The sequence below is a fragment of the Panthera tigris genome, chromosome E1 (assembly GCF_018350195.1).
Source record: "Panthera tigris isolate Pti1 chromosome E1, P.tigris_Pti1_mat1.1, whole genome shotgun sequence".
Lineage (NCBI taxonomy): Eukaryota > Metazoa > Chordata > Mammalia > Carnivora > Felidae > Panthera > Panthera tigris.
This window is the reverse complement of record NC_056673.1, coordinates 57,762,748-57,781,246: the sequence shown is the minus strand read 5'-3', so window position 1 is coordinate 57,781,246 and position 18,499 is coordinate 57,762,748. Positions and strand designations below refer to the sequence as shown.

Sequence of the window (18,499 nt, the reverse complement as noted above, 5' to 3'; positions counted from 1 at the left end):
GGGATCATGACTGATGTAGGTATCACGCAGAGAGAAAAGTTTCCCCGGGACGTGACGTGAATATTCATGCACGTTTCCTCCCAGCGTCATTTCAAACCATCACGAGGTTGCACGTTCCCGCCTGCCTGTCCCCAGAGAAGACGAGACGGGGGTAAGGGACTCAGGCTATTGAAGGTGTTTTCTCCATTGAAAACATAACACGTCTTGAGTCAAAACACCGGCAATCCAAGCGCCTTCACGTGTGAGGTGGATGCGAGTAGCTACAAAGGGCTGTCTTTCCCTCTGTTGGTTTCGTCCTTGCTGTGGGGCTGGGCCAGGGCCTGGGCCGCCCATCTCGTTACTCACACGGCTCTGAGGCCTGGGCAACTGTTGCGCTTTTGTGTTTTCCTTGTTTTCCCAGTGAGTTCAGAGTGTGCTTTGAACTTGTGCACAGCTCCGCTGAAGGAGCCGCGTATGATCTTGGTGCTGTATTCGGGACTGATGCTGGAGCTGTGCCTGGCGAGTAGGGTGGCACTTTGTTTCTGTTTGCCCGGGAAGGCCAGGTGTCTGCCTGTTGGCTGACGTGCTTATAAATAGCACCCACCTGCAATCTGAAAAATGTCCCAAGATCTGGGGTAAGTAATGCAGTCACTCAGGAGTGAGTCAGACGTGGAGTTTGGTGCTTTGGTAGTTAAACTTCTGTTTTTAGGAACCGAAGTTGCCCTTCATTCACAACTTCGCTTTTTAAATAATGTCATCCTGGTTTAAGGCCTGAGCGGCAGTTCTCCTGCCAACAACTTACACAACCGGGACAGGAGCCGGTCGTGAAGGGGCCACCGTCCCCACATGGGGATGAGCCTTAGAATCCCTCCTGGGAAGTGAACTGGCCAGCGGTGCCGCGCAGGGCGGGGCTGGAAGTCCGGGGAGGTCCGGGCAGAGGCTGAGGCGCGCCCTGGGGCGGGGACCCTGGTGGCAGCTCCGCCCAGAGACGGCAGGTGCCTTCTCCCGCCCGCCCAGGCCAGAGGGCTTGGGCCACCCTTGACCTCTCTCACACCCACAGGGAGTCGCGTCAGCAAGTCCCTGGCGCTGCCTTCCAAGTGAATAGAGCAGGACTTTGATCACTGTCCCGTCGCCCCTCGCCTGGGTGGCGGCAGCGGCCTCCCTGCCCGTCTCCCTGCTTGTGCCCCTGCTGCCCTGCGGCCGGAGTCATGACAGCAGAAGTCCGCTCCTTCACTTCGTGCCCGCCCCTGGCAGCGCCTCCCCGTCTCACCCACCGCGGAAACAAGTCCCGAAAACAGCCCCCAAGGCCCTCCGCAGCTCTCCCCTGCCTTCCCCGCCCTCCGGCCTTGCCTTCCCCTCCCGCCGCTGTCTGCTCCGCTCCAGGCCCGGGCCAGGGGGAGCCAGCCCTGACCCGCTGGGCGCTTACCTGCCCACGTACGTGCATTGTCCTCCCCGCTGCCCTCCCTCCCCAGCCCCTGCAGCCCTACGTGCCACGGAGGCCGGTGCCCGGCACGCCGTGGGGTACCCAGCACCCCACGTGCCCGGAACGAAGCCAGTGGAGGAAGAGATTACATATTTGATTGTAACACACAGAAACTTCTATAAAGGGAAAAGATACCACCACTGCTATTAAAAACAAGCGACCGGTTGTGAGAAAAGATTTGCGACGTTAAAATAAATGTGTTTTTTTTGACGTTTATTTATTTTTTGAGAGAGAGAGAGAGAGAGAGAGAGAGAGAGAGAGAGAGAGTGCGCACATGAGCCAGGAGAGGGCAGAGAGGGAGGGAGACACAGCATCGGAAGCGGGCTCCAGGCTCTGAGTTGTCAACACAGAGCCCGACGCAGGGCTCGAACCCACGAAACGAGAGACCATGACTTACTTGGGCTGAAGTCGGACGCTTAACCGACTGAGCCACCCACGTGCCCCAAAGTTTGCAACGTTTAGTACAAAGAATTCACAATCTACAAATCAATAAGAAAATGGGCAAACAATATGAATAAGCAGTTCAGAAAAGAGGAAATACCTCAGACTGTTGAAAAGGTCATCAGCACCACCGGTCATCAGGTCAGTGTAGACAGTAACCGCCGAGAAGCCGTTTTTCACTTCTCAGACTAGCAGACGTGAAGTTTGTCCTGCCAGGGAGGAGGCAGGCTCGGGCAGGGTCTGCGAAGGCGGCAGGTGCTCATGCCGGGAAGGGGGTGGCCACCGCGTGGGGGTGGGGGGGGGCAGGCCTGCCTTTGGGCATCTTTCCAGAGAAACGCTCTACCGCTTGACAGGCATGAAGTAGAAGTGCCCCGTCCTCTGAAAAGTTGGGATCCGCATCAGAGACCGGCCCTGGCCCCAGAGGGTACAGATACTGATTTGGGAATGAGTAACTTAGGTTTTGAAATGGGGCTGGAGGGGCCTTGGCCTGTGACTCGTTCCAGAAAGGGACGCGCCGGAGAAAGCATAACTTTGATGTATAGAACTGAAGGTAAGAAGTTGGTTTATGTTAGTTGCCTCTACAAAACAGAGTGGTTTCTAAAAGTATGTGTTTGTGTGTTTATTTATTACCAGACAAAGAAGGAAAACGGTGGGCCGGGGCCGCTGCCCTGAGACACCTGGGGCCACGTGCCGAGCGTGCCTGGAAGCGATGCTCTGGTGTCTGGCCGTAGACGTGTGCCTTTCTGCCCGCGGTCAGGGCCCGGCCTCAGGACGGCTGGCCCCGCGTCCCGCGCGCCTGCTGCAGGAGGCGCGCCCGCGACCGAGGCCACCGGGAGGAGGGGTCGGGGTCCAGCAGCGGAGGGAGCTCGGGGCCGGGTTTCAGGCTTCGGGCAAGTCGTGTGACGCCCCTGGGCCCTCGGCGTCAGGCGAGCCCCTCACAGGGCGATGAGTTAGCCGCGCCGGGCCGGGCCACGGGGCCTGCAGCGATGACGCCCGAGGCACACGTTGTTTCATTGGTCCCTCGTGAGTGAAGAAACTGAGGAGGGGACCCGGTATCTAGATCCAGCAGTTCCGCTCTGAGAACGTGTGCTCAGGGGATGATAAAGGGCGTGCCAGAGGGTGTGCCCGGGGGTGTTGAGATGGGCAGGAAGAGCGGAAACCACGTAGCAGTCTTACAGCAGGGCATTGGTTAAATACCGTCTATGCTGTGAATGACAAAAAATGTGATCAGTTTGCGTCCGTTACCATGGAAGATGTTTGTCATAAGTAAAAAATGGCCGGTTATAAAAGAGCATTAAAACACCAAATTTTTGTCTTTCTGTATATGTATTTATTTCTTCATAGATCTGTATTTCTCTCTGGATGTATACACTCTAGATGTACCATCTCTAGAGATGATATAAACACATTTCAAGAGATATGTGTTTGTGTAACATATATGGTTATTATACACGTCATATATAGGATCCAAGGTATCTACAGAGGTAAAACACATATTTGTACATGTGTGTGTACAAAGAGACAGAGTGAGAATATAATACGCAGAACAAAAATCTGGAAGAATATAAATAATACATACCAGAGTGTCACCAGTGGTTATTTCCGAGTGATAGGCTTTTTTCCTCATTACCGTTCATCTGATTTCAACAGTAAACACGTATCGTGAATATAATAACAGTATGCGGAAACGAACCCACAGGAGAAAATAGAAAGGGGATAAAACCGAACCTGTGTTGGAAATGTCCTTGGAATTTTTTTTTTCCTCTCAAACTCTGCTTTCTTGCCTGGGTGGCTCAGTCGGTTGAGTGTCCCAACTCTTGATTCAGCTTAGGTTATGATCCTGGGGGTCATGGGATCGAGCCCTGTGTCGGGCTCTGTGCTGAGTGTGGAGCCTGCTTAAGGTTCGTTCTCTCTCTCTCTCCCCCCCGTCCCTCTGCCCCTCTCCCTAGCTTGCTCTCTCTCTCTCTCTCTCTCTCTCTCTCTCTTTTCCCCCCCCTCCCTCTGCCCCTCTCCCTAGCTTGCTCTCTCTCTCTCTCTCTCTCTCTCTCTCCCCCTCTCTCTTAAAATCTGCCTTCTCCTTTTAGCCTGTGACCTCAGAGCATACCGTAACGATGACGGTGTCTTAGTCATTCTCTTCGGAAGTGTGCCGCCCTCTCGGTGTGAGAGCACCGGGGCTTTATGGGACTCTCTTCTGAGAAAGTGCTCGCCAGGTGCAGGGACGCGGGGGCTCGCCCCGTCCGTCGCTGTGGTTGAGTCGGAGGAGAGTCCGGGAGGGCGCCTGCCGGGCTCCTGGGCTCCGGCCTCGGGCTGCTTCCAGGGAGGAGGAGACGGTTAACTGCTGAACTTCCTCCGAAGCTTCTTGAGCTCGACTCCGGGAACTGGGTGGTGGCCGTGACGCCTCTGCCGCGGGAGGCCCATTGGTCCCCGGCGTTCAGGAAGGCGCTCTGAGCTGTCCCGGCGCCTGGCGGCCCCGCAGGTGCTCCCGCCCCGCCCGGCCCCGCCGCCCAGGGGAGCTCGGCCGCGCCAGCTGGCCTCTGAGAAACACAACCTAGCAACCTTCGGGGCCCTGCTCTGGTGGGGAAAGATGGTCCTTAAAACCCAAGAGGAGGATGGTGAGTCCCAGCCCCGCCCGGGCGTCTGGAGTGGGGGTGAGGTCTCTTCTCGATCCGTGTGGGTGACGCCGGGATGACAGTTGTGCTGCCTTTCGGGGGGGGGGGGGGGAGCGCAGCCCAGGCCGTGGGCTCGCCCTCGCCGTTTTCGGGAGCGCGACCGGAGAGTGCGGTGGCGGGGAGGAGGCCGGGGCTGGCCCGTGTCCAGACTGAGAGTGATGGTGAGAAGTGCGGATCGGAGCGACCAGGGAGAGCCCCACGGAGGCGTCCGTTGGCACTAAATGAGGTGTAACGGAGGGGCCATTCGGGGTTAACTTGATCTTCCTCTTTCGGTATTGCTACCGGCCGCCGCCAGAGGCCCTGAGGGGTCTGTAAACTTCCTTGGTCCTCTCCGCACCCACACTGTAAACCGTGACCTTTTAAGTAAAGGGGCAACAAGTCACGTGGCAACATACGCCCCCGAGGACCCTGGGAAGGAGGTGCGCGAAAGCCCCTTCTGTCGTTCTGAAGCTCGCGTGTGGACGTGTGTCTGTTTTGTGATGTCGTCACCAGATGGCAGTGTTTCAGTGGTGGAAGACACAGCACAAACGTGTACCGGTTTGTAGTTAGTAATGAATTACGTGAATGAGTTTGAAGATTTCACAGTAGATTTTGTGAAAGTTGGAACGAGTTTTGGGGGTCATTTTTATGCTTTTCCTTATCTGGTTCGCTATAAGATACATTGGAAAGCTTCACCTCTGAGCGCAGATTATCTTGGCCCGTATCCGCGGGTGACTCGGAAAGCTGTGCCGTGTGGGAAAGACTCTGGGAGAGAGGGACATACAGGTGTTCGTGATGATACTTTTGAAGACGGGGCGTAAAGAGAGGCAGTTCCGGGCTAGCGTTGAACAGCCCACGTGGGAGGTGCTGTATCTGGAAGGTGGGTCCACCGTAGCCAGGGTCTCTCGTTGGAAAGGGGATACGTGCAAGAGGGGAAGAGAGCACTTTACTGACGATTCGGGGCAGCAGGTGTGAGCCTGGCCTGGGCAGTGACCGCTGGTCACTCTTACACGCCGCTGGTCCTCCAGGTGAGCTTGGCCTCAGACCCAGGAGAGGTCCTGCTGAACAGTCGCTTCGAGGCTGACTCGCAGGGCCCCGTGTCATCGGCCTCTGGCCGTCCCGGAGGGCCTGCCGATCCAGCCTGAGCTGCGCGTTGCGGGCGTTTGGCCCGGTGGTGACAGCGGACGCCATCTGGGGACTGGGGACTCTCGGGCTCAGAGTTGAGAGACAGGGTTAATGGGCAGCGTTGCTTTGAGCGAGTCACCGTCAAGAGCCGGCCACTCTCCACTTCCCTCATCGCCTCCCAGGAGCGCTCTGGCCTGTTGTGTATTGGGGACGTGAGGGAGGACGTGAGGGAGGACGGCGTTGCCCTTCTAACTGCCGCTGAAATCAACGCCCGAGGGATTACGAGGAGACGCAGAAATGGCGTTCGGGCAAACGTGAACGGGAAGGGAGCAAACGGGCCTCCCCCCGGCGGGTCCCCGGGGTCCCTGGGGGAGGGGACTGTCCGCATTACGCTCCTCACAGAGCAGCTGCCTTTACTGGTGCCCAGGACGCCGAGGACACCCCGGATGAAGGGCAAGTGGGGGTTCGAAAGTGTCTCTAGGGAAGTGAGACCTTTCCTGCTGCACGAATCTCAGACCCGTAATCCCGTAAATTAAACGTGTTCTTGGCCGCTGTCCTTCCCTGGTGCCTGCGCTCGTCGGCTCGTCGGCACCCGTTCCCGTGTCCCGTAGGCGTGGGAGCCAGCGCGGACGCCGTGCACTGAATGGGGCAGTGTCTCCACAAGCCTGGCCTCTCGGTGCGTAGTCTACCCTCTTGGTTTGCCCTCGAACCTCTCCTTTGGGCCGGAACCCAGGCTCCCCCCGTATGTGGAACACGAGGGCCTGGCAGGCGGAGGCGAGGCTGTCTTCCGGGTGCCAGCCCAGTCCTGACGCGCCCTGGGCCCTGACCCCAGGTGTGCTCACTGTCCCCGGCCACCAGCCGCTTCCCGGCCTCCTCGCCTTGCGTGGTATGTGCGTCCACAGTAGTCTCTGCTTCCCCATTTGAATCCATTCGCCCTTCAAGTCCCGGCTCAGAGGCTTGACCTCCCTGAGGCCTCTTGGCGTCCCCAGGCGTCCTCCGGGTGCCGGGTGTGCGTGGCCACTGTGGCAGCGTGGGCCGCAGCTACAAGGCCTCCCCGTCTGGCCTTGCTGTTCTGTGCAGGGCAGGGGCCGGAGCCGTTTAAATCTGAGCTCCGAGCGCGGGCCGGGCCTGTGCAGGTGCTCCGTAAGTGGCGGTGCGTGGGATTCTTCCAGTAAGAGAAAATAAAGAGCTAAGGACTCGGCCAGTGAGTCCGAATGGGCCTCTCTTAGTGGGTTACTTGTACTGAGCGAGTCTTCCCTCGTTTATAAAACTGGACGTGACCGTGCACATTTCATTGTCAGGAAATACGCAGACTTCACAGGTGGACTTCCTTATCTCGTCCAAAGGAAAGCGGAAACGGGAAAGAAAAAACGTCTTAGGCTGTGAGGGTCCATGTGAGTCTAGGGAGGGGTGTGGGATGGAATGAGGTAGAGTGCCTCCCCACCAGGGCAGCGGGCTCTCAGGCGGCACCCGGAATAGCGTCCCACCCGATCCCCTCGTCTGGGCGCGATCCCCGTGATTGTGCCGGCCTTCGTTGGGCAAACCGCTTAGGGCGCGGTGCACGGGAGAGGGGTGGCCCAACGCCCTAACTAGAATTAAGATAGGTTTTGCTCCCTTCCTTGGGGGTTGAGTTTGTGGTTTGCAGATCAAAATGGTTGCATCCTTACTTTGAAGCGAGAGCACCTCCCAGCGGACCTGCTTCACCATCTGCTGTGGCAAGTCTCGAAGGGGACTGGCTCTGGTCGGAATCTTCTAGGCCCTCCTGCGAGCGCACCAGAGACGTCGCTCACAGCGCACAGAACCGCCCTTTCTTTCCGGTGAAGAAGGCGAGCGGAAACGAGGCTTGGGTCTGCCCCTCTCGAAGAGTGAACCTTTACCCGTCGTCTGAGGCTTCCTGCGGCCTCCCGAGTTCCCTTGGTTATGGAATATGAAAGCACAGGCCCGGCCGCTGGCGGTCAGGGCCCGGGGTCCGACACACAGGTGGGGTGTGGAAGGCAGCAGGTGGAATTGTCTCAGGAGCCAGCGTAGGTAGAAAGGAAGGGCAGGTGTCGTGGGTCTAGGCAGGCCCAGGTCTGGGCCTTCGGAGCACAGATCTGCCTACAAAGTGGTCAGCGGACAGGGCCTCGGGAACAGGAGACCTTCCCGTTGTTGCCATCGACCCTCTCTGCTTCTGGAAGGGTCGCTGAGGTGTGTTTGTGGTGGGGGCGGTGGCACCTGCATGCGGCTTGCTGTGGTTTGAAGGGCTCGGCCTTCTGGAAGTGTTGGGCGGTGCCGGGCTCTCCCTTCTCCCGTGCATTTTGACAGCCCTCCAAAGGCAGCTTGACTGGCTATACGTTGTTCTCGTCTCTGCTCCTCTAACTGCTTGTCCACTGGGCCGAGATTTCCTCGTGACAAGTAAACTTGTAGCTGCTAAAGGCCTCTCCTGTCTGAAGAGCTGCGGCTGGTGGGGGTTTCGTCTTGCAGCGGGGACAGTCACCGACCCCAGTGTGGCCTCAGACCCGTGCAGCCTCAGCAGTGACCCGGTCAGTCCCGCCTGGCTGGCCACCGTGATCACCGGGGCTCCCCGAGGGACGGCCGGCTCCGCCAGGAACCCACGTTCACGAGCGCCGTTGCTACGGCCTGGCGATCTCGTGACTTCCTGTGCGTGTCCCCCGAGTGCGTGCCGTGTCTGCCCACGTAGATGTGGGTGACGCACCGGAGGAAACCGAGGGGCAGGTCAGGCCCCACTTCCCTCCGCTCCGCTCCGCCAGCGGTCAGCGCTCACCCCAGCACGCCCCTCCTTCCTTAAGGAAAGAACTTCCGTGCTGCACAGAGGGCTCCCGAAAGCTCAGCTTCTGACCTAAGAAAGATCCGGTGAATTTCTTTTCTGAGCCAGTGGCTGTTTCCGCGTCTCCTTTCTTTCTGGTGTTTAGAGTCTCCTTTCTTCGGTATCTTCTGTTGGAGTTCAGGATCCTGGTGCAGAGACTTCAGGCAGAGCCCCACGTACAAAACCACAGCACAATGGTGTGGCTACAGCAGGCAAAGTTTTACAGACATTAGAACAGAAGTCAGGTGTACTTTTTTCCACAAAAGAAATATTTAGGCGTCAATCTGGGCAAGTGTTTTGTGGTGTAGGTAAGTGGCTGGCGGCATTTCCGTATTTTCTCTGAATAGGAACTTCAGCATACCGTGTCGCCTGAGCTGTGGACCCAAACACGCGGTGGGGTTGCAAGTGACGCGTCCACACCCACACTTGCTCGCAGCCTTTCCACGCGGTCTCCGAAGACGGTCCCCGTCGGCCCCTTCAGGCGTGTCCTCCTCGGTCTTCCGTGCGCTCACACACCTAGTGTTCTGTGGTTTCCTGTTGCACGGAGTGTGTCTCAGAGATTTTTCTAGATTAGCACTCCCGGATTATCTCATTCCTCTTAGTGACCACATCGTGTTTAAGTAGTCTTTCATTTTTGCAGTCTCGGGGAGGATGCGTGTCGGGTAAATTCCTAAATGGAATTCGCTGAATCGAAAAGCACGTGGCTTCTAAGATTCGGTCCTGTGGAAAGGCTGGGCCAGGTTACGCGCCCCTGGCCTGTGTGCCCCCACGTCCTCGCCAGGGTCTCCTGTGTCGTCAGACATTTTAATTTCTGCCGGAATGACGGAGAGCAGTATGGTATTCGTGTTTTGATTGTCGTGTTTTGAATTTTTAATTTTTGGGGCGTTCGGGCATCTCTCCACGTTGGCCACGCGTGTGTTTCTCCTCGTGTCTGCCTGTGTGTCCTCGGCCAGCTGTGTTTGTCGCTGACTTTCCGGTCTTCGTGCTCCTGTCCTTGGGACTTACAGAAGTTCCCCCTCGCACGTGCTTGCGTGTTTGTGGTCCCGGCTGCTTACGTCTGCACCCAGGCGTTTCGTTTCAGTGCAGGAAACACACTCTCCGGGACTATGGCCATATTAATCCGTGCTTTATTCTAGAATTTTTATGGTTTCTCTTTCTACATTAAAATCTTTGGTTCAGCTGGAATTTACTTTGACATAAATGAGGTAGGCATTCAGCTTAGCCTCCCCCCGAATGGCTGGCTGGCTCACTGCCACACCACCGTTGTCCGAATAATCCTACTCTTCTTTATATTTGTGTGTCTTTTCTCCCCGAGACCCTGTGACTTGAAATGCGGCCAGGTGTGTCGGCGTCTCTTGAGTGTCCCCCGGGCCGCTTCCCGTCACCGAGCTTCGTGAGCGTCAGTCACCAGGAGCGACTCTCTAACTTCATCTTTTTTCTCCTTTGTACTTTTCTGGACTGTCCGTATGTAAATAGTTTCATAAGGACTTTGATATTATTTCATTTATACCGTTTCTGTAAAAATCTTGGTGATACAGTTTTTTTTTCCCCCCTTTCTTTGTTTTGAGAGAGCATGAGCAGGGGAGAGGCAGAGAGGGAGAGAGAGGATCCCAAGCACAGAGCCCAACGTGGGGCTCGAACTCACGAACTGTGAGGTCATGACCTGAGCTGAAATCAAGAGTTGGACGCCCAACCCACTCCAGGTGCCCTGATGTAAAGGTGCTTTTAGGAACCGTGACCTACATACTGAGGGGAGACCTTTTCCTGTAGGGGTTTTCCTTTGTTTTCCTGGTGACTCTCCTGCCGCTGTTAGAGGCCGGCCCTGCCGCAGTGGCCGTGCGGGCCTTGGGGATGGGAAGGAATTTGTCCAGAGAAACCCGTCACAGCCGACCATCCAGGATAAAGGCCAAGAGGAGAGGATCTGTTTGTCCTGGAGGGGAGGCCCCCAGAAACCTCCCTGGTGTCGGGAATTCACAGCCAGACCCCCCACCCTCTCACGGATCACATCGCCTCTCCAGTTCATTTTGGAGACGGAGAAGCGCCACCCAGGGTCCCGGAGCGCAAAGAACATGGAACTAAGCTTTGCCCACCCACTGCGGCCCTCTCGTGGCCCTCCTCCCCGCAGCGCGGCTCCCGGTGGCTCAGCCGTGCGCTCTGCAAAGAGCCGGAGGCGGAGGGCTCTGAGAGCAGCCTCTCAGGACAGGACGGATACGCCCTTGGCCCGGCCCCGCGGCTGGGCCCTCCGTGCCTGTCCCGGCTGCGCCCGCCCGGCCCGGGCCTCCAGCCTCTCGGAAGCTTCTCTCAGAAGTCAGAAAACCTTCTCTGGATCCCCGGCGACTCTGATCAGGGTCAGGGTGTGGTTCTGGGAGCCGGGTTTTTTTCTGCTTTGGGGTTAGAGTAGAAAGCCCTGCTCTCTTAAGAGACCTTCAGGCCCTGCCCGGTGGGAACAGATGTGTGGCGAGAAGTATTTATGCTTCTCCCTTTTACTAAAGGAAAGTTAAGCACTTTTAAGGGTCAGGAATGGAGCGGAAGTGTTGAAGAGCTCCACGCCTCAGCTGCCATGTCACACGGACGGGGGCGGAGGGGGGGACAGGAAATCAGGTGCTCTGCGTGCTGGGCCCGGGGCCGCTGCCCGGGTCAGCTGGGACTTGCCGTGCCTCACGCCTCGACACCTAGGATGAGCCCGTGTGGGGCCTGGATGAGTTGAAAGATGGTGATTTATCTCCACCTCAGAAGCTGTGGCTCAAGTAAAGTGAGTGCTGCCGCCTTCCCCCGCACGCGTGGTAAAGGGTCACGGGCCGGTTCCGTGCGCCCCGGGCCGCGCTGGCCGAGGGAGAGCGGGAGCGGGGGCAGGACGGAGGGCCAGCCAAGCCGTGAGCACTGCGCGAGGGAGCCCTGTGTCAGCCTGCAGTTGCAGGCGTGTGCCGCTAGGGGGCGGCAGAGGACACTCAGTTCTTTGCTCCCGCTTCGGAACCCAGGTTTTTACTGCACTGGACAAACGCCCTGTGTCCCTGTCCCTGTCCCTTCGCGACCGTGACCGCTGAGAAGCCCGCTCTTTCTTTCTGACGCCCCTCCCCGCCACTTCTCACCGCACCTGAAGTGCTTCTCTCCGGCTCAACAACAGCAGAGTCCGGATGTCTTGGTGTCACATTCAGAGGACACGGTGGGACTCCAGCTTCTCCACACGTTTCCAGAGTGTTCTTTCTCCCCTTTCCCCGTGCGACTGTCACGCTGCCCGGCCTGGAGTGCCCTCTGCTGCCCGGCTCTGGCCTCGGCCCCTCGCGGAGCCTTCCGGCAGCCTGGCCACTGCGTTCACGGGCCCGACCCCGCGGCACCTGTTGCTAGCGTTTCTTTGCACGTACTCGCTTCTTTTTCCTCCAGAAGGAAGGGGGCTCTTGGGAGGCTGAAACCATCCCTGAGCGTCTCTGTATCTTCTACAGTAACTAGTAGGGCGCCTTGTTTATGGGTGGTATGGGCTTTTTTTTTTTTTTAAGATTGTTGAATTAACAGTCTGAGAAAACCTTTTTTTTTTTTAAATTTTCTCTGCTTGTAGATTTCCTGAGATTACTGGCCTTTGAACGGTCTTTTTCTTTGATCACGGTGATTTCATGACCTTGATCATGGGGCTACTTATTTTAGCATCTGTCGTCTTTATTTCTGAGGAGGGCCATGCTGCAGCCTTTCGTTGGCGGCTTTTTCGTCTGACTTCCGGTCCGCTCACTTTGTGGGTCATTTTGTTTGTGCCGGAATGGACTCTGGTGGCCTCTGCTCCCAGCTGTCCGTGGCCCACATTCAGGCCGAGCTTTGTCCAGGTTCACGCGCTGCCGGTGAAGCGGGCTGTAGGTCCTCTGCCTGCACAGCAGGAGGAGTGGGCGGTGGGTGGCAGTGAGCCTTGCACGGGAGGGGAGAGGTCAGGAGCCACCTGCTGCGTGTGTGTATTTTTGTAAACATCAGTAATGCTGCAAACAAGGGGACGTAGCTGTGGTTGTACATTTACAGTATGAGGTCCATCTGCGCAGATGAAACCCCTGCGGCGGACCCTCCGGGGCGGGGGTGGGGGGGAGGGGTGGCTGGAGTGTGTGGGGGAGGGGTGACGGTCCGTCTTCACCTTTGCAGAAAGCTCGTTTCCTTTTGCAGTCTAAAACGAGTTTATAAATAGTTTTCGTGTTTATTTCTCATAGACTTGCTATGATTCTTGTAGATGAGAACTGCCATTTTGACACAAAAATAAAACCGTTCATATGGCTGTTTCTTAAAAGACTCTGCTGGGCTGCAGAGTTGGGATATTTGGGTCGGGTCTGGTGACCCTGTCATGGTGACGAGGAATCCACAGAGAAGGGAACCCACGTTAGTGTGGCGAGGGCTGGGGTGGGGGTGGGGGCACCTCCTAGCAGAAGTCAGGGGAGGGTGTGGGGATGTTTTTTGGGTTTTTTTTTTCCCCTCCCTTGTTTGTCTGGAGCAGTGGTTTTGCCTTCAGGGGGACATTGGGCAGCGTCTGGAGACCTGTTTGGTTGTCACATCTGGAGGGGGCTGGGGTGGGGGGCGCTCCGACGTCCAGTGGGTGCAGGCCAGGGGTACAGCCCTGCATCACCCTGGACACCCCAGGACGGGGAGTGACCCGCCAAGAGGTCAGCAGTGCCGCCGGGGTCAGAGAGCCCTGATCTGTGCTTAACGGTTCCTCTTGGGTCTTTTCTCCTTGCTTGTTTGGCACTTGCTTTTGAGGCCTGTGTCTGCCCCTGTGAGTCAAAGGCAGCATTTTCTCCCCGGGTGGCCTGTGCACAGCTGCCCGGGGTCATCCTGTGTTCTGGTCTAACGTGGAGCCCGCGTCTTGGGGTCCGGGGGTCCGAGTGTGTGTGTTTCATGGTGCTCCTGGGGTGTCCTCGGGCTGTCCGAAGTTTGAGAGCTCTCGGGCCGCAGTGATGTGTCCTGTCCCAGCCACTGTCCCCGAATTCAACCTGCCGAGCGCCTCCTATCCAGAACGTGCTGGAATGTGAGTTACAGCCTCTGGTGACCGAGTGGGAGGTGACCCCTCCGCCAGGAAGGCCGGCGCGCCCGTGTGGACCCGGTCTGGTCGGCGTCACTGCCTGCTCCGGGGGTGCCCTCCGCTTGTCCGCTCGGTGATGAGAGGGCACCTGACGGCAGCGCTGCGTCCTCCCAGGGAAGCAGCCATCAGCCTGCTGCTCCTGGGGGGGGGGGGGGGGGGAGAGCAAGCGCAGCCTGCCTGCGAGCTGGCGGCGCACCCCTCCCCCAGGAGGCCGCGTGGGGGGTAGTAGGAGGGGCCGGCTGTAATCACATTCATGGAAATACGCCCGCCCGCGAGGAGCCCCCGGCACTCGGGCCGAGCGGCAGCCTGGCGGCAGCTCCGCGCGGCCATCTCTGTCCAGGCCGGCCTTCCCCGCCGGGACCCGCTCCCTCTCCGCCCTCGGTCCCCGCTTGCTTCTCGGCTTTTGTCTCCTCGCCGCCTCCTCTCCGCTGCTGTCACACATGCCGTGCTCGCTCCGTCCCTCCGTCCGCCCGGGGCTGCGGGAGCTCCCGGGGGCCCGGGACGATGGGGTCGCGGTGCCGGCCCCCCGCGGCCTCTGAAGCGGAAAGCTGCGAGCTGCCCAGGCTCTGACGGGGGCGCTGCCAGGACGCTGGGGCTGCAGGAGAGGGGCTCGCCTTGGGTAAGAGGCCGGGCGGGGGGTGCGTGAGCGCGTCGCGGGGGTCGCGCCCGGTGTGCGGACCCCGGGCCCCGCTCGGTCACGCTTTGCAGCCGGGCTGGCTTGCGCCGCTGTCTCCGCACGTCTGCCTGTGGTCTCGCGTTCCGCTCCCCCGACCTAGGGTTTTCCGCTAGCTCCTTGGGGGCAGGTGTCCAAACCCTCGGCCTGAGATTCAGGGAGAAGCTCATCACCGATGTCGGTGGCCTTCCGGGGTGAGGTGAGAAATGCTAGGACAGCAGGAAGCAGAGGGACGGATTCAGGGCGATTCTGTCCCCTCTGGACCCACCCTGTGAGTTTCTGTTTTATTCTTGGAGTCCAGCGGAGCCGTTCCTGGGTCCGGGTAGCCCTCCTTCCAGGAGTTGGAATTGCACGTTCACTTTGATCCTCGGGGTCCTTTGCAGCTGTTAGACCGGCTGAGAACGTTTGAGTGTGCAAAAAATTAAGGGCTTTACAAAGAGGCGGCATCCAAATAGGTTTTAGGAACAGGCAAAGTGAGAGAGAACCGGCTTCCTAAAACCTGCACGGAGCCCCTGTTTTGGACTAAAGGGGCGTGGCAGCGCAGCTGGGCAAGCCGGAGGGCGCCTGCGGCCGGTCCCCTTCCTCAGGGGACAGGGGGGCAAGCCCGGGTGACTCGGGGTGTCTGGGGGGCTCCCCCAGAGCTGAGCGCTCTGCCTCTGTGTCAAGGAGGCCAGTGTGAGAAAATGGTTCTCCCGCTGAGCTGGTGCGGCTCTGCTCCCTGCTCTGTGATCACACCCGGCCTTGCACACGGAGGTTGCACACGGAGGTTGGACGTCTGAATGCAGGCGAGAACCTTGCTGCAGACCTCCAGCTGGATCCCGTGTTAGCTGCCGGGCTTTAGACAAGGGGGAGGGTTTTAAAACGGTTGTTTTCTAGTTCTTAGCATTTATCGAAAGCAGATGTTAACTTTGTTTTTCTCAAGCAAACTTTTAGGGTACAATTTTATGACTTCGTCCCTTTTCCTACCTGGAAATTTGACCTCCTTTCCCTTTGGTTGGCTGGCTAGTCTTGGAGTTCTAGGATTTATTAGATAAAATGTGTCAATTCCCTTTAGTGTGTAAGGTACAATGGTAGAATAGCTTGTTTTTTTCCCAGGACAGTTTACGGGGCTGTATGTGTTTTGTTTTGGTTTTTAAGATTTTACTTTTAAGGAATCTCCACACCCAGTGTGGGGCTCAAACTCACAACGCCAGGACCTAGAGTTGCACGCTCCTCCCGCTGAACCAGCCAGGTGTCTGTGGGGCTGTTCAGTACGTGTTCTGTCATTGGAGAAGGGCGGTGATGATGACAGGCCCATTCGTGGGGCAGGGTGAGGTGGTGGCTTGCCCAAGGTCACAGGACTAGTTAGGTGAGGAAAACCCCCAGCAAGTGTCCCCTCCCACCCCAAGCCCAGATAGTTTCTCGTCGGAACTAAGGAGGCTTGAGTCATTAGGGCAGTGGTTAGATGAGCCGGCCGGGGTGGGAGCAGAGTTTTTCTTAATGCGAATGTGGGGGCGCCTGGGGGGCTCAGTCGGTTGAGCGTCCGACTTCGGCTCGGGTCACGATCTCGCGGTCCGTGAGTTCGAGTCCCGTGTCAGGCTCTGTGCTGACAGCTCGGAGCCTGGAGCCTGCTTCGGATTCTCTGTCTCCCTCACTCTCTGCCCCTCCCCTGCTCATGCTCTGTCCCTCTCTCTGGCAAAAAGAAACAAACATTAAAAAAAAATCCAAACTCTGTTGTACAGATGCAGAATATGGTCATAAAATCATTAACGTATCTGCTCTTCTCCTGGTCTGTTAGCAGGTGCCTCGGGCCTCTCTGTGCTGAGTACGTTATGTTAGCCACACGCTAGTTTAACCCTTTTCCGTCCACGTCGTGTCTGCACATTCCTTCAAAATCTCCTAGGCCGTGAGTTGGCAGTGAGACACTTTTAAATCACTCTACACAAAAGTGAAGTCATGAGTCAGTCGTGGCAGACGAGCACAGTAAGCAGAGACGAGGGAGTCGGGATGTTGCTGTTCACTTTTTGTGTGTTTATTTTTAATCACGGTACGATGCACACAAAACAAAATCTATCATTGTAAGCGTATGGTCCAGCTCGCATCGTCGTGTGAGCAGCGTTCAGAAGTTTTCCGGCTCGTAAAACTGAAACTCTGTCCCCAGTAGCACCACGGCCCCCGGCCCCCTGCCCCCTGCCTTCTCCTGTCTGTCTCTGTGGATTTGGCTGCTCTAGGGGCCTCACGGAAGTGGGATCCTCCAGCACGCGGCCTCTCACGACTGGCTGGCCTCACCGAGCGTGCTGCCCTCAAGGTCCATCCACGCTGGGGCAGGTGTCCGAATTCCCTTGCTTTTGGAGGTGACAGCGCAGTGTTCGCTCTTACAAAGGATTGCCGTGGTTTTGACTCGCAGGGAGGAAAGCCCTCGGTTGTCTCAAGTTGGCAGACTTCCCGTGAAGGTGTGACGTGATCACGTGTGCTGTTGGCTCGCGGGTGCCCACGGGTTCCCGGCTTCGGCCACGTCCGTGTGCTCCGTCCGTCTCCGCCCCCCGCCCCTTGCCCTCTGACCCCCGTCCTGAGGCCTGTCTGTAAAGTTGAGGCTCTCAGTGAAACCCCTTCATCATTACAGCTGTCTGTGGTCCGTATCTCCGCGTGGTGCCCGGTCCCTGGGTCGTGCTGCCATTTTGGCTTGAGTTCTCCCCGTCTGAGGTCTGATCCCAGGGGTTCCTCGTGTCAGCTTGGAATCGAGACTTTTGTGAAACTTGGCTGCACGTCCGTCTCCTGTGCCTGAGTTCTTTCTCGTCGTTTGAACTCTTCACACTGCGAGTCTCGGGGATTTCCGGGGACACCGGTGACTCACCCCCGTCGGGCGGGGCCGCGTGAAGCGTCCAGCTGGGACGGTGAGCACAGGTGTGGGGGCCGTGAGCACCGGCCCTTCGGCCTTGGGTCTGGGGAGGGGAGAGAATCTGCCTTCCTCCCACGGACGGTTCCCCGGCTTCGCACTCGTGAACCCCAAAGCTGTTAGTAAATAGCTGTGTTCTCTCTAGAGCTGGCAGCAGCTTCCAGACGGTGTAAGGAAGCGTGATGTTTCACGTTGCTGCTGCTGCTGTTTTAGGTGGGGCTCACGTAGGTTTCTGAGGCTGTGTGTTTTTTGTGTTTCAGAAAACGTATAGGTCGGTAAAGGGTTTGGCTTCGGTTAGCTGGGGTTCCTCAGGCGCTGGTGCTCTCTGGAGGGCGGGGTTGTGTCCGGACACAACGTTGCGCTCCCCTGGCTTGGGGGCGGGGTGGGGGCGGATTGGACCAGGGTGTTTTCTCCTGTCTGTTTACCTTCTCCACACTTGGGGGGAAGGGAAGCGCCTTTCTAGACTCTTGGCTTTGCTTAAAACATTTCCCTGCTGTGCTGGTTTAAATTTGGACCCTTCTTAGCCACCGAAAGGCAGGGCCTGTATATAAGATGGGTGAAGATTAGGATTGGAAAAAGAAGACAAGCGCTGTGCTTTACAGGCAGGCAGAGGGAGCTGGCGTAGCCGGAGGGCCCGTGGAAGGAAGCACATCTTTAGCGCCCCGGGGATGTACGACAGGGTCCTCCACTTGGGTGGGCGGCTGCCGGCACTCCTGCTGAGCAGAGACTGCCGTCTGAAGAGCCGCCTTTTCTGTTGAACTTCACGGCGGATGGCCGGGCACCTGCGCGCGGCCGCGGCTGCTGAGCGGGGAGCAGTGGCTGCGCCATGTGCGCATTGATGGGAGCTGTCCCTTTAAGACAGTCCTCCTTTGTGTCTGCTGGTTGGAGCGCATTTCAGCTCAGGGGCTCTGCCTGCTGGTAAAATCTGCAGAGCAACATTGAAATAAAGAAATAAATGGAAGCTTCCCTTGTGTGGCTTTTCTGTTCACAGCTGAGCACAATGGCCCCTTGTTGTGGGCACTTTAATCCCCTTGGTTCAATTGGAACCCTGCGAGGGACTGGGGAGGGCCCATCCCGGGCCGGTCCCCTGCTGTAAGGGGGACACCTTGTAAGTGAACCTTTGCGGGAGTCATTCCCGAGGCCCCCAGACCCCCAGGCGCTCTGCCTTTTGTGCTCAGGCCGCTGCCTCCCTGGTTGCCCTTCTTTTCAAGAGAAGGGGGCTCAGCCGCCTTCCTGGCACAGAAGCGTGGCTGCAGCACGTGGCAGTCGGGGGAGGGAGGAGTTGTTTGTTGCTCTGCCATCTGGCCCATCGGCCGATCTTTTACAGTTTAACCCTCATGGCTTCGAGGGAAAGCCACGGCGTGGATACGTGCCCTTCGTGGGGCCCATGCTGCTTTTCCAGCAACGCTGGGTTCGGGGTGCATG

General features: G+C 57.8%; 1 protein-coding gene and 1 long non-coding RNA gene across 3 annotated transcripts in view; one reads left to right on the top strand and one right to left on the bottom strand.

Annotated features, from left to right (window-relative positions):
- Window positions 1–18,499, top strand: part of CYTH1 (cytohesin 1) — a 78,715-nt gene that overhangs the window by 34,464 nt on the left and 25,752 nt on the right. Inside the window, exon 1 of one of the 2 annotated variants that reach the window (XM_042967612.1) lies at window positions 4,398–4,515. The exons of the other annotated variant lie outside the window; for it this stretch is intronic. Coding sequence (XP_042823546.1) covers window positions 4,488–4,515 — 28 coding nt within the window. The 5' untranslated portion in view covers window positions 4,398–4,487. Of the gene's footprint in view, window positions 1–4,397; window positions 4,516–18,499 lie in introns of those variants that run through there. 2 annotated transcript variants of the gene reach the window in all.
- Window positions 1,899–4,288, bottom strand: LOC107180505. The gene is made up of 3 exons (XR_001511264.2): window positions 4,008–4,288; window positions 3,483–3,540; window positions 1,899–3,108 (listed from the first exon to the last, which is right to left on the bottom strand). It is a non-coding gene; the product is annotated as an uncharacterized LOC107180505 (long non-coding RNA).